General features: G+C 39.5%; 1 protein-coding gene across 1 annotated transcript in view; it reads left to right on the forward strand.

The window, feature by feature from the left end:
* LOC127570143 (neuronal PAS domain-containing protein 3) overlaps positions 1–21,326 on the forward strand; it is an 886,300-nt gene extending 864,974 nt beyond the window's left edge. The window contains exons 8-11 of the mRNA XM_052015421.1: positions 7,958–8,151; positions 8,805–8,911; positions 20,482–20,629; positions 21,323–21,326. Coding sequence (XP_051871381.1) covers positions 7,958–8,151; positions 8,805–8,911; positions 20,482–20,629; positions 21,323–21,326 — 453 coding nt within the window. The remainder of the gene's footprint in view (positions 1–7,957; positions 8,152–8,804; positions 8,912–20,481; positions 20,630–21,322) is intronic.
* The last annotated feature ends 3,184 nt before the right edge of the window (positions 21,327–24,510 follow it).

Raw genomic sequence — 24,510 nt, forward strand, 5'->3', positions numbered from 1 at the left:
TTTCTACCTTTTATGGAAAGGTGCTGGTGCAGCACGAAGGTGATGCCACAGTGCACCTGAAACATTGTTCAGCCATGGCTCTGACTTTGACCCTAAGAGAAAAATGCATTCTGGGTTTGACATTTAAAAAATGGCCCTAAGGCATATACTTGCACACATGTGAGATGAAATAAGATTATCCTGGGTAAATGCTTACACAAGCATTTTACTCAAGGGTTCATATCAAAGAGATTCCTTTACTAGCTTACGCCTGCCTTTGTAACGGGATCTCAACTTGATCTTATTTAATGCACTGATGTACGTTTTCAGTCATTATGTTGGTTATATTGTATATCAAGAGCACTCCTGAGAATTCCTAGGAATTGATAATTCTTATTTCTTATGTATGTCTACTCATTATTCACTCTGAGGAGGTTGATATTGTGTGCTGAACCATGAATTATAAAAAATTATTCCTTTGTATGTTGGCTTACATTAAATTGAGATATTCTTTTTTTTACCGTGTATTGCCTCAGTAGGGTTCTTGATGTCAGTTTATATTTAGCTGCTTGGTTATATTAAAGTTTTTCTACCACTTGTGATGTTTTTGCCAAGAGCACTCTTGCAGCAATGCATACAAAACTACTCTTTACCCAAATGACTTCAAAAGTATTCTTGGACAAATTCTGTGTGGAATTTTAATTTTGATTCATTTTTTGAAATGTTGATTTTGAAGCCAAAGTTAGAGATTACATAAAATTTACAGGATCAGTAAAAACCTATAATATTATCACTTAGTTTGCAGAAATACTGAACTTAACAAAATGCAGTTTTAAGCTGTTCCATTTTCTCTTCACAAATTAGTCAGATTCAGTCCTTTGTACAATATCTTTTTCACATAGTGTACTCAAGTCTGTAGTTATTTTTCTGTAGTTATTTTTCTGATCAGACTCATCATAATACAGAGAATAATGGTCCTCCAAAATCTGCACAAGTGTGTTCAATGGATTTTGTAGAGCCTCTTAGAACTGTCTCTACATAGTACCAGACTTGAAGGAGATAGCTCAAGAAATTACAATAATATTGAAGATCTCACTTCAGTGAATGGCCATTTGTAGTGAATGCATATGTTCTCATTAAATTAAGTTTTCTCAGGAAATACTGTATGTATCAGTTAGTTTGTGTCTCTCAAATGTTCCATAAGAAACACTTCTCCGGTTACCATTTCTGTTTCTCTTAAAAGTCTAAAATCATAGATCATGGGCAGAAACATAACATAGCTTGCAGAAATAAAGGCAACAAATGCCAGTAAAAATGAGGCATGTAATGGCAGGTTACCCATCTTAAGTGGAGTATTACAATGTTTTATATGCCCCATATATTTCTGAAGGGGGAAAGCGAACAGCCAGAAGTCGTGGTACATATTGGTACCAATGACATAGGTAGGAAAAGAGATGAGGTCCTGAAGAGGGAATATAGGGAGCTAGTAGGAAGCTGAAAAACAGTACCTCAAGGGCAGTAATCTCTGGATTGCTGCCTGTGCCACACACCAGTGAGGATAATAGGTTGATTTGGCAGATGAATCCATGGCTGGGCAGTTGGTGCAGGGGGCAGGGTTTCAGATTTGTGTATCATTGGGATCTCTTCTGGGAAAGGTACTGTATAAAAGGGACGGGTTACACCTGAACTGGAGGGAGATCAATATTCTTGCGAGCAGGTTTGCGACTGCTGTTGGGGAGGGTTTTAACTAGTTTGGCAGGGGGATGGGAACCCAAGTGATAGGTCAGAGATTGTGCATTTAGTGCACAAGTCAATGCAGCGTGTGGAAAGACTGTGGGGAAGGATAGGCAGTTGAAAGGGCAAAATTGCAGTCAGTTGGATGGGCTGAAGTGTATCTCCTTTAATGTGAGAAGTATCAGGAACAAGTGTGATGAACTTAGAGCATGGGTAAGTGTACTGTTGTGGCCATTACAGAGACTTGGCTGTCACAAGGGCAGGAATGGCTGCTGGATATTCCAGGGTTTAGGTGTTTCAAAGGGGACAGGGACGGAGGTAAAAGAGGTGGGGGAGTGGCTTTTCTGATCAGGGATAGTATCACAGCTGTAGAAAGGGAGGACGTCCTGGAGGAATCGTCTACAGAGTCAGTGTGGGTTGAAGTCAGAAACAGGAAGGGAGAGATTACTCTATTAGGAGTATTCTACAGACCCCCCAAAAGCATCAGTGACACTAAGGAGCAGATCAGGAGGCAGATTTTGGAGAGGTGCAAAAATAACAACGTTGTTGTCATGGGTGATTTCAACTTCCCTATTATTGATTGGCACCTCCTTAGTGTAAAGGGGATAGATGGGTCAGAGTTTGTTAGATGTGTCCAGGAAGGGTTCCTGACACAGTATGTGGACAGGCCAACTGGAGGAGAGGCCATACTGGAGGATGACTAGAGTGAGGGTCGGACCGATCAGGGATAAAAGAGGAAATTTGCCTGGAGTCGGAAGAGGTAGGGGAGGTCCATAATGAATACTTTGCTTCAGTATTCACCAGTGAGAGAGACCTTGACTTTTGTGAGGATGGCGTACAACAGGCTGATACTCTAGGGCATGTCGATGTTAGGAAAGAGGATGTGCTGGAACTTTTGAAAAACATTGGGATAGATAAGTCACCGGGGCCAGACAGGATATATCCAAGGTTATTACGGAAAGCGAGGGAAGAGATTGCTGCGCCTTTGGCGATGATCTTTGCATCCTCACTATCCACGGGAGTAGTGCCAGATGATTGGAGGGTGGCAAATGTTCCTTTGCTCAAGAAAGGGAGTAGGGACACCTCAGAAATTACAGGCCAGTGAGTTTTACTTCAGTGGTGGGCAAATTACTGGAGAAGATTCTTTAAGACAGGATTTATGTACATTTGGAGAAGCATAGACTGATTAGGGACAGTCAGCATAGCTTTGTGAGGGATAGGTCATGCCTCATGAGCCTGATTCAATTCTTTGAGGATGTGACAAAGCACATTGATGAAGGTAGAGCAGTGGATGTGGTGTACATGGATTTTAGTAAGGCGTTTGATCAGGTTCCTCATGGAAGGCTCGCTCAGAGAGTCAGGAGGCATGGGATCCAGGGAAACTTGGCTATGTGGATTCAAAATTGGCTCGCCCATAGAAGACAGAGGATGGAGCGTATTCTGCCTGGAGGTCGGTGACCAGTGGTGTTCCTCAGGGATCTGTTCTGGGACCCCTGCTCTTTGTGATTTTTATAAATGACTTGGATGAGGATGTGGAAGGGCGGGTTAGTAAGTTTGCAGATGACATGAAGGTTGGTGGCATTGTGGATAGTGTAGAAGGTTGCTGTAGGTTACAACAGGACATTGATTGGATGCAGAGCTGTACTGAGAAGTGGCAGATGGAATTCAACCCGGGAAAGTGTGAAGTGATGTACTTTGGAAGATCGAATTTGAAGGCAGAATATAAGGTTAATGGCAGGACTCTTAGCAGTGTGGAGGAACAGGAGGATCTTGGGGTCCACGTCCATAGATCCCTCAAGGTTGCCGCGCATGTTGATAGGGTTGTTGAGAAGGTGCATGGCGTTTTGGCCTTTATTTGTCGAGTGAGTAGATGAGAACATTGAGTTCAAGAGCCGCGAGGAGCTCTATAAAACTCTGGTTAGACCACACTTGGAGTATTGTGTTCAGTTCTGGTCGCCTCATTAGAGGAAGGATGTGGAAGCTTTAGAGAGGATGCAGAGGAGATCTACCAGGATGCTGCCTGGATTGGAGAGCATATCTTATGAGGATAGGTTGAGCAAGCTAGGGCTTTTCTCTTTGTAGCAAAGGAGGATGAGAGGTGACTTGATAGAGGTGTACAAGATGATGAGAGGCATAGATTGAGTGGACAGTCAGACTTGTTCCCAGGGCGAAAATGGCTAACACGAGGTTGCATAATTTTAAGGTGATTGGAGGAAGGTGTGGCGGGGATATCAGAGGTAAGTTTTTTTTTACAGAGTGGTGGGTGTGTGGAACACACTGCCAGCAGAGGTGGTGGGGGCAGATACAGTAGGGACACTTAAGAGACTCTTAGATAGGCACATGAGTGATAGAGAAATGGAGGGCTATGTGGGAGGGAAGGGTGAGATAGATCTTAGAGCAGGATAAAATGTCGGCATAACATCATGGGCTGAAAGGCCTGTACTATGCTGTAATGTGCTCTGTGTGCACTCCTGTATTTTGCAGATCCTCACATATATACACACATATGCATACACTTCATGTCTTATTTATATACGTATTACAATTCAACTTGAAACATCTTCCCATATGGATGTTATTTGTAAACACTTTCACATGTATACATGAATGTATACAGACAAAGATTCACAAACAGTTGTTTTTGTTTGATGTGAAGTTCTAATATAATTGAGCAATATTTTGTCCTAATCATAAACATCGCACTTTGTATACCTAATCTCAAAATTCTGATCATTATTAAACCTCGAATCTCATGCCCACATATACCACACTATTGAGCTATTTTAATTCTTCCTGGTCAACTTTCCCAATTGTGACCAGATTTTTGCCTACTGAGGCAATACACAATAATAAAAAAAGAATATGTCAAGTTAATGTAAGCCAGCTGTGACCAGAAGTTTACTTTTGGCAAGTTAGGCTCCCATTCCCAGACCTGACTGGCTGACCCCCCCCCCCCCCCCCCCCCCACCTTGAATATGGGCTTTTCTCTATCTTGTCTTTTGTGACCAACTGAAAATAAGTCACTCCAATTCTATACTGTTTAGTAGTTGTCAGTTAATCTTGGAAATGATAATTGGGTCAAAATCACAGAGCCACCTACCAGACAGCTGAGTGGTGGCTCCTTCACGTCCCTGGCTTATTAATGTAGAATCTTCCTTTTCATCTCAGTGAATGCAGCACTTGGCTATGAACCCTCTATTTGAATCCACTTAACATTAGAACCCTAAACATAAAAAACAAGTCATTTCTACTTATTATGTGCTGAAATATGGTCAGTAAATCCAAAAGAAAACAATGTATTTCAGGTTAAGTGTTAAAATGAGGTTTGGTTGAGTGGATATATTGGTATTTATTTATTATTGTCACAAGGACTGTGCGCCATCCAGACAAATCATGCCATACCTAAGTACATCAAGGTAGCAAAAAGAAAATCAGAATGCAGAATATAGTGTTGTAGCAACAGAGAAAGTGCAGTGCAGGTAAACAAGTCAAGTGTAAGAGCCATGACGAGGTAGATTGGGAGATCAAGAGTTTATCTTCAATGATCCCCTGCTCTTATTCAAATCATATAAGAGAGTACTTCCAGCGCCTTGGTAATATCTTTCAAACAATATCAAAGACAGAATATCTGGTTATTTTATTCAGTTATTGATTGTGGAATCATGCTCTGTATTTGTCACAATAATGATGATACCAATTCCAAAAGTATCCCATTTGTTGCAAAACATTTATGTCATATTGGCCAAGCGATAAGACATTCTCTAAATGCTTGCAGGACTCAATATTAAATTATTCAACTTCAAATAACTTGCACTGTCTTTCTGTTTATTTCAGAAGTGGTCATTTTTGCTTGCCTTCCTTGGTTCTTATTTTCTTTCATTGATATATTCTGGCCTGCTGGGCATGTCCCAATAGACCAGACTATACAACATCATGTAGATTTAAACTGCATTAGCAAAGTAGCATAATTGCTTCTAAACAGCTACATTATTTCACCCAATCACAGAAATTCCCTTTGTTCCACCATTGCCCTCCTCTACCTTGTCTGCAGCCTAGACTAATTTTATTTTTCTTTCTCAATTTTGGTGAAGCTTCTTCAACCTGAGCTCGTTAATTGTTGCCCTTTCCACAGATGCTTCATGACATGCTGAATTTTTCCAGTATTTTCTGTTTTTGATTTTATAAATGTATGTTCTTCCATTTTTTTCTCATCACCTTCTCAGATAGCTAATTGAGACTCATCAAGGTTACAAATGCTAAATTTTCCATTCATGTCACTATGGAATGTGGTTGTAGTAAACAATGGCAGAACAACATAGAAAAATACATTTGGAGATCAGAATACAAGTCCCCAAATGCACCAACAAGAAAAGACATGGAAATGTATCATGACCATGGTGAACTCAGTATCATCTATGAAGAATACAAAATGGATGATGGCATTTGTAAAAAAAAATATAAGAACATGCTGTTATTTTCTCCCCAGGATTTTTGAGTATATCTTCCTGTCTATCCATAAATACATTGAGTTGGATTGTGTGCAATCTGACCTGCCATCCACACATGCTGCCTTGCATTAATTCCACAGCTGCACAAACGTTTAGTGGCACTGTGGGATGAATTGTACTGGAGGCCTCCACTTCCATAACTCTTTCACAAGACAGAGGCTGAGAGTGCCGACCAAGGTACAGGTGGTGCCCCCAGACCACTTTGATGCCCTTTGACAGCTGGCCATGTCAAAAGCACAGTTAACTGTATTAAAATATTTCTGCAAACTAATTGAAATATAATTATAAAGTGAAATAAAGAAAAATAAATAAAATATTTGATGGTGAGTTGCGCAGCGGAGCAGAAGGTCAGTTGTGCCAGCATCTGACTTTGTGCCCCTTCGACTTTCAGACTATCGTGCTCAGACATGGAAATTGAAGACATGGTAAACATCAGAGGGTGGATGAGCTGTAATTTCTTACACTCATGAAGCCCAATCCTGCCCATTATGTTGGGTATACCAGCTCATGCAATTGTAATTATAGAATTAAATGTCAGTGATTTTTGCTATTGCATAGCTTGGCCATGCAGATCAAGAAGGGTTGATAACCCACCAATCTACTGTCAACCATCTCTCTGCAACCACTTGCTCAGTCAACTCACAGCCATCCAACATTAGCCGTAAGCCATTTCAAAACCTTCCAGTCAGACAGAAAGCACCCCTACATTAGAAGCCAACACTCTATAACCTGGACACAACTTTGGATACCGTATACCCTCTATGAATAACCAGCCAAACTATAACAATTATTCAGTTTTTAGGTGCCTGCCAGGCAGCAAACAAAGCCAGCAACAGCATAACTGAGGTCAAGCTCCTAACCATTACCCATCCATCATCATGAAGCAGCTAAATCACAACTTGCAATCCATTAGCCAATCTGAAAATGCCCATGGACAATTCACATGGCTGCAATTGTTCAACAGCCAACTTTCAATCTACAGCCAGGTTAGAGTTGATGGTCTAAGCATGTCCCTTCTCTAAGAGCTGCATCTTGACATGAGAAGACCTGCGTGGTCCCCTGAACAATGCTTGTACTCTGTCTCTGCTACAAAAGTCAGACCAAATGAAAATTAGGAGTTAGACTAAAAGTCTGACCAATCCCAAGCAGTTCTTTTGCTGGGCATTGAGAAGTTAATAACTATCTAGGTAAAATTGCCTTTCAATTTGGGAACCTCAGGGACAAGATATGTTTGTTACAGAACTGTGACAAAGGGATAGATTGGGATTTAAAGGCCTGTTGATTTTTCAATTGATCTTTGGTTTGGCTGTAAAATGCAGATATGCTCTCTTTTCAGAAGTACCAAGTGGTGCATATTCATGAACATTCTCATTGATTGTTTGTAAACAAGACCTTAGTAAGTACAAATGTGTTTATTTCAATCATTTACCTAAGAATATCAAAGAAGTGTCCAACACCAATAAACAATACAACAGCACTTCCAGAATGCAAAGCTTTATGTCATTTCCCTTTCAATAATATGTTGGCATACAGATGTGGGGAATGTTGGCATACAGATCTTTTCTTTCTCAGCATGACTTAAAGTAAACCTATTACAGTCAGATTTAGGAATATTGCCATCAATGCCAGGTGTGTTAAAGTGAATCAAATTGTGTAATGTCCAGATTCTTGAGCACAGATGAGCTGGTAGACTGCTAGCATTTACACTTCCTGGTGATGTTGTTATTTTGTTTCAGGTCATTCATGTAACAGGACGGTTAAGGTTGCGAGTTTCTCATTCCCATGGACGTGTACTACCCACTCAAATCATTGGTCTAGTTGTTGTGGCTCATGCTTTGCCTCCTCCAACAATAAATGAAGTTAGGATTGACTGCCAGATGTTTGTCACCAGAGTAAATATGGACCTCAGCATTGTTTACTGTGAAAACCGGTAAGCAGTTTTATATTTTATAATATTTTATATTCCTGTGTTTTTTTTAAATGAGGATATGGAGATATCTCTCTGTCACTTCTTTTCCTTTATTATCCAATCATAATTCTTGAAAGTGCTGGCAGGTCACAGTGAATGACAGTCCAAGCTGCGCAATAGATCTCTGTGACTCTCCTTCCCACCTGAATTCTACGAGAAAGTTATGACTAACAAACTGTGCAGTCCCCCCCCCCCCACACCTCCAAGCACATACAGACACGTGACAAGAAGCGGAGGCACCACAAACTAATTATTTTATGTTTATTTTGTGCTTTGTCACATTCACCACCATAGTTCTCCATTGTTGTTGTCCATTTTTGCAATTGCAAATATTTTGGGTTACCATTGAGTGTATCAATCAAAATATGATGTCATCAAAGAGTAAAAAAAACTGCAGATGCTGGAAATTTGAAATAAAAACTGAGAAATGCTGGAAATACTCAGCATATCTGCAGTATCTGTGGAGAGGGAGAGAGAAACAGAGTTAACATTTGAGATCGACAATATTGTTGGAAATAAATAATTTTACTGGAATATGTTTTCAAGTTGTTTCAATTTATTCTTTCAAGGATTCATACATTTAATGTTGTTTCATTTCTGCTTCAAAACTGCAGGATTAGCGACTACATGGATCTAACTCCAGTAGATATTGTGGGTAAAAGATGCTATTACTTCATTCATGCTGAGGATGTGGAAGGGATCAGGCATAGTCACTTGGATTGTGAGTATATGACTAATTGCATTAATACTCTGCAAAATAAGCTTCATAAAATAATTTTCCTGAAGGGAGAATTGTGTTCAGTGTAAAGTATTCCTCTGAGAATATTTGTAAGAAATATCCCAAAATACCGTATGCCTTTTCTTAGGGGCAGATGTATATTCCTGCTTGTAGATGTTCATGAAGAAACTCTCTGCAGCATTTGGGGTCCAGACTTTAACAACAGCTGTGTGTGAATATGTTTTGATGTCCATCTGACGTTGATAATCAGATTCCAGCATTTTGTGTAGGGAAAGGTTAATTGGAATTTGGTCCCAGGACATGTCACTGTAGGCCCTGAACCTAATCATCCTGTGGTAATAAAGGGGGGGGGAGCAAAAATCTAAACACAAGATGATGGATGAATACAGAGGTGCTATATTTACCTGAGAGCAGGTCACTCCTCAGCCATCCTGAATAATGAGAGGTCCAAAATCTGGAGAGCCTAAAATAAATCTGTTATATGTTTACAAATGGTTCAGGTTTTGAACTGAAATGTTTTACTGAATACCAAATGTGCTTCAGCAATAATCAAAAATTAAGTTATTGGTAGTGAAGAAAAATGAAACCTTAGAATGGCAACATGGTGACTCAGTCTATTGGTGCATTGATATTTCCAGCTACACAGGGATAGACTTGTGGGTTCTTTCTCCAATTTCACACCTGGTCTGTCCTCACTGGACAGAAATGCAAAAAGAGAATAATATTCAAAGAAAAGTGCAAGAGAACTCCCTTCTTCCTTGGACTTTTGATCATCCTGCTAATTGACTCAAGGATTGTTATGGCAGTGATCCAAGAGCAGGCTGCCCTCACCCATTTCCAGTGATGGAATAGTGCACAGACTCAATGTTATTTATAAAAACTGGTGAGGAGGATATGCAAATTAGTGCTTCTGCCCAATTAGGGAAATGTAGGGTATACTTTAGTAATATTTTTAAAAATATTGAAAAAATATCAGGCACATAATCTTAAACAAATAACAATGGATTAACAGTATTAACATATTCAGCTAGTAAGCATCATCCTATCATTTCAGATCTTTAAAGCTTTTCACTGGTAAATTATTTTTCTCTGTTATTCTTATGATTGCTCATATTTGTAGCAATAATTTATGCTAAATCTGGGTGCAGTGCTATTAACATACACAAGCTTTTTAATCATCATTTCTATTCATGTCTGTCACATTGTTGGGAAACCAGATCTCAAGGGATGAAAGCACAAATTTAGACAAATACAACATACCCTCTTGAACAGCTGCTGTTTACTAACAGAGACTGACATTGGCCATTGGCCAATAAAATTAGAGATCGATGTTACAATATGTCATCATTTAGAGACATCTAATATGTATTGATTCACAAAAGTTATTAAAAATGCTTCTTCAGAGCTCAGATTTCTTTGTGCTACCATCCAGGATTCATTCATGGTGTAACACATTTGTGCTTAATCTTTGGAGGATGCTGATGGCATCTCTGAGCATTTTGTACCAGACAGAACTTTCATTTGAATCCTAGATATTTTAACCACAGAAATTTAAGTGGATTTTTCCTTATAATTTGTAAGTTCGTCAGTTACCAAATCAGACAGGAGTTTCTAATTTTGTGGAAGTGGATGCATTGACAAGGAGAAAGGACTTCCTTCCACTACAAAAGTACACCCATCACCCTTGCAAACCGTTCTGCTTTGGGTCATTTACACCATTCATGTGGATGTCCCATGCCTGCAAGAGAGGTGAAGATTGGCTTCAGTCTGGACTTGAGATAAAATATAACTTGTGTGCTTAGTGGCCTTCAGGAACCCAGCAAAATATATAAAGCTCTGTTATATCTTTCAAGAGTACAGGCATTCTGGGCATTGTGTTTCAATACCTGCCTTTTGTTCCATAGGAACTGGTATCCAGGAAAGGGCTAAATGCACAGGTCCTCTGCTGTTATGGCAAGTGATGGAAACTATGTCTGTTGATGCTTTTTACATTCTTGTACTACCTGATAAGGAGCAACATGGTATTAAAATGGTCAGAGTTGAAGTAGAGGATGTGCCTGCCCCTTATCTGCTAAGTCCCATTAAAGAAGTCAACAGAGGAAGACTGGGTAATTCCAGCCAGCAGGTTCAGTCAAAGTAAGAAGGTTGGATCATTCACCAAAAGTGAAACTTTCCTCCATGTTTGGAATTTGGAAGAACTATTTCTCCCAATGGATGTCAACAAGGATAAAATTGACCCATTGCTCTTGGGGCCTGTCATATGCTCTGGGTCACTCTGAGGAGTAATCTTAGAGATCATTTCAATGAGTTTCAGCAACCACCCAGCAAGTCTGCCTGCATGTTATGGGACTTTGGTTTGCAGCTGTTACTGAGGCTCCCACTGCAGTTATCTACTGTCGAAACCAAAGACATTAAAATTGCAGATCACGGCGAATAAAGTGGACAATGCCTAGCTCCTTTTTAATTATGGTGCTCTTGTCTGTGAATGAGAAGGTCGTGTGTTCATGTCCCCCTCTTGAGGCACTGACTTTAGTGTTTACTATCACGTAATGGGCAGGAGAAGCAGAACTTTAAAAAGTGGAGAAGATGGGATATAACTCCAACCTGCCATGTTCATGATCATTTTTACAGTGGCAGGTATGGCATCCCAGTGGTCAGCTGTGAAATCAACATTCAAATTGGGCTGCCACAATGAAATTGGGAATTAAAATGAATTTACTGATGCTGCACAGGAACAACCCAGGGGTGGCAAAACTCAGTAACAAAGAGTTACATATTTCCCACAGTAAGAGCTACATATCACAAGCATTGGGAGAGGGACAATTGCTCCATACGGAACTCTCAAGGAAGCTTTCGACTCCCCACACCTCAACCCTGAGGATCTCGTGTTTCTGATGTTCCCTCCTGCCTGCTGACAATCCCATTAAAAATGGATTGCTGCAGAGTGAATGGCAAGCTAACTAAATGTTAATGAGGCCTTGCTATTAAGATCAGCAGGATCTTCGGCAGACCTTACTATGTTCTTTGGCTGTTTTCATCCTCAATAATATTCTCATCGGCCCTGGCCAATAGTGCTAAATGTGCCTTCTTGTGGTCATAGCAAATTGTGCTCTGGTCTCTGAAAATTGGTTCCATTGTAATTCTTACCTTTTTCTGGCTCTTCTTTTCCTCTCTGTTCCTCATCAGCACTGAGGCTGCCCTGGCCATATATTTGGTCTCTTCTTTTGCTACTATTACCCCTGTTCCACTCACTATCTGAATCAAGCACCTGATATTGGTTATACCTCTCTTAATTATGGTGGATACAGAAAATAATGGTCTAAACATTGACTAAAGATGCACAGCAAGGCATGGATGAACCTCAGCTGCATTGTGAATGCTTCTGATGCTTTAACTTACCGTCAGCCCACATGCTCTGCCACCCACGTGCCCCATTCTTCCCAGTGTGAGACATACAGTAATCGATGCCAATGTGGAGATAAGACAAAGATAAGCAGCGACATACATTTGACGGAGATGGATAAAATGCATCAATTTCTGCCTAATTGTGAGCAGCATAATTGGAGAACTACTCCTTCAAAATATTTGAAATTCATGTCAGGACTCTGCCAGTACACTACATGGAAGGATCATAAGTTGTAAATGGCTCAGAGAACTTCTGACAAATAATGTATACATTGAAGCCTCAGGTATTGACCACACTGGAAATTAACCAAAGATCAGGAGTCCACAAATTTCATGGGTGATTATTGCTTTGAATGTGCTACCTATTTCCATTTGTGGACCCTGGTATTTTCTAGCACTTGTCACCTCCATTGCACTGCTCCTGCCAGCTAAAGGGGTGATTGCTAGAAACTACCAGTACTCATCTTCAGTGATCTGAACATGCTTTGCTGAGTTTCACACAATGCATGCCTCATAAACACACCGTTGGTAACTGCAGCTGGTGTTACATTCAATACACACCCAATATTGATTTTAAAGTCAGTGAAGGTGAGCTGATGCTGTCTTTAATACTCACTCCTATAGCTGGGAATAGTGGCTGGTGTTATGGGAGCATTTTTGGCCTCCTGTTTTGGGTGGGAGGGCTGGGATTACAGGCTGATGCACATAGCTAGCTTGCCAGGTGATGGTACATAATAGTTGATCTTGTTGATAAGAGCAGAACCAAAAGTTACTGCTACTCCCACTGGTTTTTCATTATCCACAAAAAAATCTCAGAATAATCAAAACTGCAGAGAGTGTACACTTAATAGGGTGTACAGGTGTTGTCAGAAAAGGTTCTTTCAGGTCTTAAAGGCAGAGGGCTTCAGACACAAGTCTTTGTACTTTAAAAAGGAGAATTTTATTTACAAAGACAAACGCAGGGACAGAATAGATGGGAACGGATGCACACTCGCACGGTCTCAAGCAGGAGATCGTGAACATGAAGGGAATCGCAACAGGGGTGAGGTGTGTGTGCGCATGCGCGCGCGCACACACACACACACACAATAACTGGTTACAAATGATCAAGGAATAAACAATACAATGTTTGAACACCCTGATTCTGGACAAACATTGGCTCTTTGGTCTCAGGAGTCCTTAACTAACTGCCCTGAAGTAGTGCACAGCTTACCTCAACATCCTCAGAGAGACAGAGAGAACCAAACATGTAGCACTTTTATACTGCTGGAGGGCTGGGTGGTCCAGCAAGGACAAAGGTGTTTAAACGGGCCAATGGTTAGGTGTGCCCAGGAACAAAGGTGCTTGCAAGGACCAATCCAGGTGGTCCAGCAAGGACAAAGGTGTTTACCTAATGGGTGGGGTGGAGCCAGACCTTGATTGACAGTGATGTCGTTTTCAGCCATGTGCTCAATGGTGTCATCCCAGCCAGAGGGGTCAGTGTTGTCACAGTCACGTGACAGCCATGACCTTTCACACTACAACAGGGTTATTAATTTTGGAAGGTTACCATCCAATCCATATGACATGTTCATATACAACCAAAGACAAAATCCACAATGCATTAAAAATATTTGCATTTCTAAAGCACCTTTTAAATAGTCTGAACTGTTTTGTAGCCAATGAAATACTTATTTTTGAAGTGATGCCAAAGAAGTAAATGCAGCCTTATTTTAGCATCTCATCTGAAAGGCTACATCCCCAATAGTGCAGTAACTCCCTCAGACTTGTACTAAAGAACCAGCCAACTAAAGTCTCTGGAATGAAACTGAAACCCATATCTTACCGATTCAAAGGAAAGAATACCATTCAGGGAGCCACAGATAGTCCAGAAGAAAAAGCTATTTGAGACAATTGATTACAGTGGCACTGTGATACAGCAGGTTGCCTTCCAGTTCCAGCAACATAAGTTAAATCCTGATGTTTGATGGTGTTTATGTTGCATTTTCTCCCAGTGACTCTGTCGGTTTCCTCTGTCTGCTTCGGTTTGTCCCGTACCCAGAGGTGTGCTGGTTGGTTAGCTGGCTACTGTAAATTATCCTTGTAGGTGGATGGTAGGAGAATCAAGGGGAGTTAATGGGCATGGTAGAGCAAATCAGTTGCAGGGAAATAAAAGGAAGAATGGGAAGGTTCTGAGTCAAAGGGCTGCTATGTCGTTAGGGAATAATGAACAGTTCAAGAATCCTGACTCAGGTTGCACTGTCAAGCTGAGTCTTGTATAACTTTCATCAAAATGTGGGTGAAGACTTGCCATAAATGAGATCATCCCAAGTGATTGATAGAAAACTTTATTCCAATTAACACTACAGTTGTATTGTAAGTAAAACAATATCCATATTGTAAATGTCCTGAAAAACAAGTTGACCAATAGTACACTAATTACAAATTACTACAGTAGTTACAAATATTTCACAGCATTCTGATGATAAAACTAAATTTACTATATGGGAAATATTTCAACAGATTTTGAAATATATGGAGAAAATCTAAAAGCATTTATGTTTTCATTTAATACTAAATGTTATTATTAGTACAGTATCTAAATTGAAAGATTCAATAAAAGCGTGGAAGAATATTTTAACAAGTCATATGATTCAGGGTCCTGATGGAAGATTTCAACCTGAAACGTCGACAATTCCTTTCCTCCCACAGGTGCTGCTTGACCTGCTGAGTTCTTCCAGCAGTTTGTTTGTTGCTTTTGATAAGTTATACCATTTTGAACCAGATAATGTGGCACCAGTCTCAGCCATTTGCATACTTTTCAGAAGCTTTGAGAGGAATTTTAAGTGTGGATACCTCCAAAGTTCAAATTAGATTGGAGTGGAATAGTATCACAACGTCAGGCACAGACTCAGAATTTACAGATGGCAGTGATATCTGGTATGTTTATGATAAAAATCAATGAAAAAATAGGACAGAGAATCTGTGAGATCTAGCTGATGTTTCATGCTTCTCTATTGTCAGACTTGTGGAGATTACTGCCACCTATGCCCAGAAAGTCTGTGCTCCGTAATGATTTAAAGTGGCTTTATGTTTCTTTCATGGCCTTTATTGCACTGTTCAGGCTAAAAACTTTTTCATCTGCACATCTGTGTTGAGTGCTTGTTTAGCTGTCTATCCAGCACAGCTACTCATAGTGACTATTGCTGGACCCAAAAATGTCAAGAAGTGGAAAAAAAAACTGGGAGACATTAAGGACTAGATTTTGCAGGAAAATATTGGCACTTACCTGGTTGAGTTCCAACATTTCTTTGTGTAAAAGATGCCAAGGTAGGGATTTTTGTATGAATGCACAAGTCCCAAAGCGCAGCAGTTGTTTGCAGAATTTTTCACATATTTGTTCCAGTTGTTGGACTTCTTGCAGAAGTTCCCACAATTTATGGTGGGGAGTCCACTTGTGCAATGTTCACCAAATCAGACCTGATGCATGGAATTAGCAATTAATTTCAATGGAAGAGATTGATTGCATGCAGATAAAGTGAACACTGAGGATTGGACTCATTTATCTCAGCAGTCGCTCAAGGGGCATAAATCTGAATTTTCTTTGCAGGTCAGCAGTAAGTGCAGGTGGCACGCCCTTGACTACAAATTCTAGGATAAATTTTTAAGAAGAGCTTGATTGATTTTGTGCCAAGACCCAGTTCAATCTTGACCTTGGGTCCTGTCTGTGTGGAATTTGCACCATTCTCCCCGTTACCACTCAGCCTGACAAGCCAAAATTGCCCCTAGTTTGTAGGTAAGTGGTAGAATCTGGGGTAAGTTAATTAGAATGTGGTGAGAATAAATAATGAAATTAATTTATGATTAGTATTAGTGGGTGGTAGATAGTCAACGCAGACTTGGTGGACCAAAGGGCCTGTTTCTGTGCTGTATCTCTCTAGGGCTCTAAATGAATTAGGAGCAGGAGTAGGTCACTTGACCCCTCAAGCCTGATTTGCCATTTAATAAGATCATGACTAATCTGATTGTAACCCCATCTTTGCATTCCTATCTACCTCTGTTAACTTTTCACCCACTTACCTATCAAGAATCTATCTACCTCTGCCTTAAAAATATTCAAAGACTCTGCTTCCACTGCCCTTTGAGGAAGAGTTCCAAATGCTCACAAACCTCAGAGGAAAAAAGACGTCTCACTTCTCTCTTAAAGGGGCAACCCCTTATTATTTATAAAGAATGCACTCTGGTTCTAGATTCCCCCATAAGAGGAAGCATTCTCTTGATATCCACCCTGTGAAGACCACTCGCAATCTTGTAATTTCAATCAAGTCACTTTTTTAATTCCAGTAGATAAAAGCCGAGTCTTTTCAACCTTTCCTCACAAGACAACCTGGCCATTCCAGACATTGTCTCACAATTGTTCTCTGCTTCCAAAACTTTAACATTTTTCCTTAATTAAGGAGACCAGGATATGATCTCATCAATGCCCTGTATAACGGAAGCATAAATCAATGGTGCCCTAACCAGCTATTTGATAAATGAAGTTATCTTGTTATTCACTGTGAATTGATCTTTGTGTTAGGCTGCATACATCTGTACATGTATGCATATGCACACATAATGACATACATAAGTATGAAGATACAAGGAGGCCATTCAACCCATTGGATTCATATCAGTTCCCAGCAGTGTCATCCCAGCAGTCCCATTCCCCCTCCCCTTCCCCTTATTTCTGGAACCTCTACTATTTTTTCTGTTTCAATTCTCCATCAACTCAACTTTTTTTTTTGCCACCTACCAACACTAAGGGGATTTTGAGTAGCCAATTAACCTATCAGCACATCATTGGGTTGTGAGAGGAAATCAAAGCACCTGGCAGAAACCTCCAGCGAGAATGTGTAAAATCCACATTGATGGTATGTGAGGTCAGGATTGAACCTGGATACCTGGAGCTGTGAGATAGCAGCGTTAACTGCTGTGCCACCATACTGCTCTTTGGTACCCTTTAATAATCGGTCAAATTGCCCACATTTACTGCATTCCCCCAGAACTCTGCAGTTACCTGGTCCAAATGTGTATAACCAATCTTGCTGGCCGAGACAGCCCTGGAGCTGGGCAGTTAGGCCTTGTGTGGTGTGCAGCCTTGAACTGTACAATCACTTGATGTGAAGCAAAACACAAAACGCCAGAGGAACTCAGCAGGCCAGGTAACATCTATGGAGGGAAACAGACAGTTGCCGTTTCGGGTCAAGACCCTTCATCTGGACTGAAAGATAGCAAGTATAAAAAAAGGTGGATGGAAGGGGTGCAGCAAGAGTTGGAGGTGATAGGTAGATCCAGGTGGGGGGGGGGGGGTGAGAGGCAGATGGGGGAGGGGGAGCGTGAATGGTGTCAGAAGCTGGGAGGTGACAGGTGGAAGTGACAAAGGGCTGAAGGTGATGGAATCTGATAGAAGAGGAAGGTGGAGCATAGAGGGAGGTGGGGAGGACAGAGGGGAGTAGTGTGGGAGGAATATGTAGGTGATGGGCAGATGGAGAGGGTGGGAGCTGAGAAAGCGATGGTGATGGGGGCCAGGTGATCAGGAAGAGAGAGAAAAGAGACAGAGGGGGAGCAGTTACTGGAAGTTCGAGAATTCAGTGTTAATCCTGCCAGGTTGTAGACTACCCAGGTGGAATATAAGATGCTGTTCCTCTAGTTTGCGTTTAGCCTCAACTTGGCAATAAAGGAGGCTGAGGACAGATATGTCAATGTGGGAATGGGGAAGAGAATTAAAATGGCTGGCAACCGGGAGATCCAGATGGCCACGGTGGATGGAGCGAAGGTGATCATGCAGACGGCCATGGTGGATGGATCAAAGGTGACCGGCGAAGCAGTTGGCCAGTACGTGTCCGATATCACTGATGTAGAGGTGCCACAACGGAAGGACCAGAGGCAATAAATAATGCTGGGAGATTTGCATGTGCAAAACTGCCTCACCTGGAGGGGCTGTTTAGGGCCCTGGATGGTGGTGAGGGAGGAGCTGTAGGGACAGGTGTTACACCTCTTGCGGGAGGAGTGCCTGGGGCAGGAGGGGGATGGATAGGGAGGGATAAGCGGAGCAGGGAGTGATCCCTGCGTAAAGCGGTAAGGGGAGGGGAAGGTGTGATTGGTGGTGAGATCCTGTTGTAGTTGGTGGAAGTTGCAAAGAATGACATGCTGGATGCGTAGGCTGGTGGAGTGATAGCTGAGGACCGGGGGAACTACTTCATGTGGTTGGGTTAGAACAAGCTCCACCAATGAAAACTCCTCAGAAAACCTTTGAAAGATGACAATGCTCTGCCTGAATCTATGTTATCTATCAAAGCAGGCAAGGAATTTTAATAAAAAAATAAAATAACACTAAAGTGATTAAAAACAAATAATTCAAACAATAAAACAAATAATTCATAAAAAATGTAACTTGCCTTATTTTGACCTTTGTTCCTCATATCAATGCAAGCAACGGCTGGGGTTGGAGATGGGGGAGAGGGACTGTTGTTCCTCTGTGCAATTAATCCAATAATGTTTATTAAGGGAGTGTTAGCTGGATCATTCTCCTCCCTCCAAAACGACAGTGCTGACATCAGATCAGTACAGCAAGCAGTGTGCATGCACTAATGCCCTCATCATATGATCCTCAGTGCATCTCACGCCACAAGGTTTCAAATGCCACAGGTGGCATTGAGTGACTCCTGTGGCACCCAATAAGAGTCACTGTTGAATACAATTTCATTCAAAAAAACTTTTAGTTCATAGTCTGTGAATCAGGATATCAGGATGCTACATCATTAGTTCACCGATGTCTGTGGAATCAGAGTATTATGGGTTCCAGATGGATCCATGTTATATTTTGACTACCCAAAATCATCATCTAAATGTAGCTATGGTGGAATTTTATTATTGAAAGATTAGCCATTTGGCTGTGTAGTCAGGATTGCTAAAGATAAGCCTGATTGCACACTCAGAGCAGTTTATTGAGACTGTGAGCAGATTCAATTTTTCAAAGACATTTATCATTTTACAAGGAGCATTGTCATATGATGGTTAATTATTCCCAGTGCAATGTTTATCATTTATGCAAATTCTGCCTTTTTGGTCATTGATACATTACTTTTATTGACCAGCAAACTACAAGATTAACCCATTTTTTCTTGAAATTCATTACCAAAGAAGATTATGTTCCTTTCAGTTTCCTTGCTCAAAATTTACACGGCGGTTGTACATTTGACACTTATTAGCTGCAATTAAACAGACAGATTGAACATACTGGTAAATGAAATATGTTGCTCTGAAACATTCCATCTTGTTCTAATTTATAGCTGCAAATGATTAATGGAAATATGTATCAGTTGACAAAACCATTTCACAGCTAAGATGATCAGATTTATTACCGTAATTAGAGTTTCTTCATTTTAGCAGAAGTATAGCAGTTGTATATTCCACAGACCTAGAGCAGTTAGTGAGGAAAATGCACCATCTTGTGGTCAAGTTTTGTAATACATATGATATTTTGTTACTGAAAATCTGTTCTGGATTCTTCAGAATTAATAATGACATTCTTCTATAAGTTTTGCTTTAAGTGCTGTGTGAATACATTTAGCCAAGTGGCAACAGCCATAGCAAATGCACTTATTTTTTTCATATAATGATGCATATACTGGTAACACTACACGAGTGCTAATATTTGCAACTTTTGTTAAATGTACTAAGGCCTGAAAAGAAAAAAAGATATGATAAACATCTATCAGCCATATTCTTACATTTAGAAAATAAGTAGAGGCAGAAACCTTTATTTGTGCAATGTTTCTCAATATTATACCTAGGATTGGTTGTCTGCATGCTTTCTGATGCAGTCTTGTGATGTGCCAACGTGTTGCAAGATAACAAGATACAACAGATGAGGTGTCTGATTTCTAGCGTGCTAAATTCTTGACCTGAAAAGTGTTGCGACATAGACCTGCCCTTGTGCTAATGAATGGAGTGGGCAAAAACTGGTGAGAAGGCACCAGTCTGCTTTTGTTCATGAGACCAGAATGAAAGCAAGTTGTTTATTCTTCATAAATGGATGTGTGAGGTCTGTTTTACATTTATTAAGTTTAATGTCCTTTCTACATTACTGCCCTTACTAATGGAAATTAATCTCCTTTGTTTAGTATTGAATAAGGGCCAATGTGTAACAAAGTACTATCGCTGGCTGCAGAAAAATGGAGGCTATATTTGGATCCAGTCCAGTGCCACTATTGCATTCAATGCAAAAAATGCCAGTGAGAAAAATGTTATCTGGGTCAATTACGTTCTGAGGTAAGAAAATGCAGTCATGCCATGCAATGATATTTGATCTTTAGCATCGAAAAGTTCCCTGCAACAGGTGCCTTCAATATCAGTTCTAGATTCATCAGGCACACATTTTGAAGTATTTACTGTAATTCTTATTGCTCATGTTTTGTGTACATACCATTCACACATTATTAGATTACTCATGTCTCAAAAATTCATTTAAATCAACCCTCTGTCAATACTCCAATCTGGAATAAATGAGACTGTTTTTTCAACATAAAATATAACATTCATGGTAACTTAACATAAACCCCTGGGGAAATTGGAGATTGGATTAGCCATTTGAATGAAAGGAAAAGCTGGGCTGGTGGTAAAATGGGTAACAAATACAGCAAATTTACCAAAGGGAGTGTAAGATTAAAATTACTCCAGCAGATGTTATTGATTAAATACAGTCAGTAGCCTGAAGATTTGATGTTCAGTCTTATTAATATTTGTGTTTTGCCAAATATTATTGTGCTGTGCAAAGAAATTATTAGTATCTATCAGTGATTCTTTAGAAATTTTTGAGATGTAAGTATTCAGTTAACTACAATATATGTCATTAGTAAACTTCTTGCACGTGCTTGCCATAAACAAAATGTGTTGATATATTTGATGATTATCGTATTTTTATTTTGTATTGTAAAAGTAACAGTTTTTGATTCTTTTGTCCAGTTAATTAACAAATATTTCTGGATATATTTGCAAATTTCACAGTTGTTGACAAATGAGTCATCTTTTCTCACTCTCCTACCACAGCTCAGTATTTGCTGCTTTATCCTTTTTCATGATTATGCTTCTTTTGTCTCTAAAACACCTTAGATATTTTATGTTAAAAACATTATTCCTATTATCCAATTATACCTTCCTATTCTGTTGACAATCTGTTGAACTACTATTAAATTTCCAAAGCCAATTAATAATGTGTTCTCACTAAAGAGCTCCGTATGGCCAGTTAGGTTGACAATTTCCTTTCATGTTGGGCAATACCAGAGGACTCATGTACCACATCAATCAGAATTGAAATACCATTACATATCAATTGAGTCCTTCAGCAGATGTGAAAATGAACAAGAGTTGTTTTGTGTCAACTATCTTCCACTTCTGTTAATTTTTGTCCCAACTGTGCATATTACAATATTTGCACATGTTGTGGACCTTTATGGAGATAAGATTGTCTGCTACAATTCTGCAAAATATAATATAGAAAAATAGTAACACTAAATTATATGCCATTAGATGGTAGAATCAGTTAACTTATTGCAAACATCTCAATTACTAAATAGCTCAGTCATAGAACATGAATAACATAAGAAACAAGGAGAACCAAGCCAACATCCGGACTGAGCATTTTTATATAAATATATATGCAACAAATCTGTAGCAATGTAGTGCTAATTACTACTTCACTGTCATTTGGCAGTGTTTTGTTAATACTAGTTTAATCCCATGATATTGCCAAGTTATAAGCAGGGCATATTAAGAAAATGTAAATTACAATGCACCTGAATGAAAACTGTATGCTTAATGTATGTCTCTGGTTTGAATCTAGAAAAGATGAACGCATTTAGTATCTTAAGATATAATATTTATATTTTAAGCTTCAGTCGTGATGAACATACAGAATGCAGTAGCCTATGATCAAGTTTGTGTTTGTATCCTCTCTTACTATTAACTGCTTTTGCCTATCATGGGAAAGGTAATTATGAATAGTACACATTGCTCTTGCAGTGACAAGCTGAGTGTCCAACAGGGAGGCCAAAGTTTGATTTCCAGCTTTGATCATAATTCAACATCCCTTGTCTAAAAGTTTTATCCAGCTTTTATTCCAGATCAATAAATATAGTTCTCTGTGACAGTTAAGTGATCTGATTTAACTGCCAGAGGAAGATTGGGCAAACCAGTTAGGCATTACAAACATGTGCCCCTCATTTGCCAATCAGAGATTAATACTAATGACAACAAGAAATACACAACTATTTCCCTCTCAAGCAGAAGGAGGAGGTTGAACTGTAACTAAACAATGAAGGTGGAGAATATAAATGATCTGAAGCTGGATATGAACTCAAAGAAAAGGATGGTATATTATGAACATAATTTTAATACCATAACCAAAATGATGCATGGATATGTAAAAGATAATTTGTTCTTTGCATTTCATTTTGCCATTTGTAAATTAACTGAGGTCACCTCATTTCATGATATATTAGTCTGTGGATTGTGTAAATGTATTGTGAAGGAGACTGAACTGCTGAAGTTGATATGACCTATTAAATTACTACATTTCAAATGAAAATAATGTGGTGTCTTGACTTGTAATGTACTAGATCCAAGAATGGTGAGATGGGACACTTGGCTACAGAGCAATAAGTTCTTGATTGTGACCAAGTGATTAAGACACGTGAAATAGAAATAAGAGACTTTCCAGAAAAAAAAAGGAAAAATCAGTCAATATTTTATGTAGATCTACTTTTGCTTAGCCCTAAACCATTGCTTATTGGTTGTGCATTTCTTGTCATTAGTATTACTCTCTGATTGGCAAATGAGGGGCACATGTTTGTAATGCCTAACTGGTTTGCCCAATCTTCCTCTGGCAGTTAAATCAGATCACTTCACTGTCACAGAGAACTATATGTATTGATCTGGAATAAAAACTGGATAAAACTTTAAGGGCAGTTGAATTATAATAGAAATAGCTACATAGAAACCTGGGAGCCTCCACAAATCAGTCAGTTGATGAAGGTGTGTCAAGCAATAAGATGTTCTGATCAATAACTTCTCAATTAACCAAAATAAAGAATGAAATGGCAATTGTTTACCTAATACACACAAACATTAGTCTTACCTTAAAAGCAGATCCAAGTGTACATCTGATCCCTCTTTTCATTTAGATGCCCAAAGTCAAGCTTCAGTTTCATACATTAAGTAAAACATCGAATTTTTTCTTTAACTCCTGAAATCTAAATCTGAATCCTAGTCTAGTTCATTGGTTTTGCTTAATTTTACTTTGAAAGCTGGTCATATCTTTAAACAGAAGGGACCTGGTCATCTAAAATTATTCATATAGATTTATTTGCGCTCAGATTTGCTAGTCAAGAACTGCATTAATGCAAATTGGGAGAAAGGCAATAAAACACATTTATTTTCAAATGAAGCCAGTTGCATATTAGAAATCTCAGCATATGTACATCATATATACTGAGCACCCATGATAAACTGAGCAAGTGGCATAGCCCACACAGAAATGGTTGGGCTTTAGATTAAATTCCTTCATATGGTGTGCAAAAAAATTGCACCTTGCAAAAACATTCCTGAGCAAAGGCTTTGGTCAGAATCTGATACGTCTTTGATGCTTCACACTGTTAAATACTGTATTAGAATTGCCTAGGGATTAAAACATAGAAACTGTCCAATCGATCCAATTGATCAATACCATCACACAAGACTCCTCCTACTACACTCCTTCTAACCCAATCAATTTATTCTTCCATTCTTTTCTCTCTCCCGTGTTTAAATAGGTTCCTCTTAAATGTATCCTAATTATTCACTTTAACCACTTCATGTGGTAATGGGTTCTACATTCTCAACACTCTCTGGGTAAAGAGGTTTCTCTCAAATTCCCTTTTGATGGCCATCTTGCGTTGCTGGCACCTTCTTTTGGTCTCTATTATATGCAGCCAGAAGATAGCGCACAAAGGATTCAGGCCAAAGTTCTCCTAAGCAGCCAGGATCCTTTATTGCCTTTTTTTTGTTGTGATATTCAGGTTTTCCTTCACTTAAATAGACAAAAAGATATTACATGATAACATGAAGAATACAGCAAATAATTTTGTTTTTAGATATATTTGTTTTCTGTGCTAGTT

The sequence above is a fragment of the Pristis pectinata genome, chromosome 1 (assembly GCF_009764475.1).
Source record: "Pristis pectinata isolate sPriPec2 chromosome 1, sPriPec2.1.pri, whole genome shotgun sequence".
Taxonomy (NCBI): Eukaryota; Metazoa; Chordata; class Chondrichthyes; order Rhinopristiformes; family Pristidae; genus Pristis; species Pristis pectinata.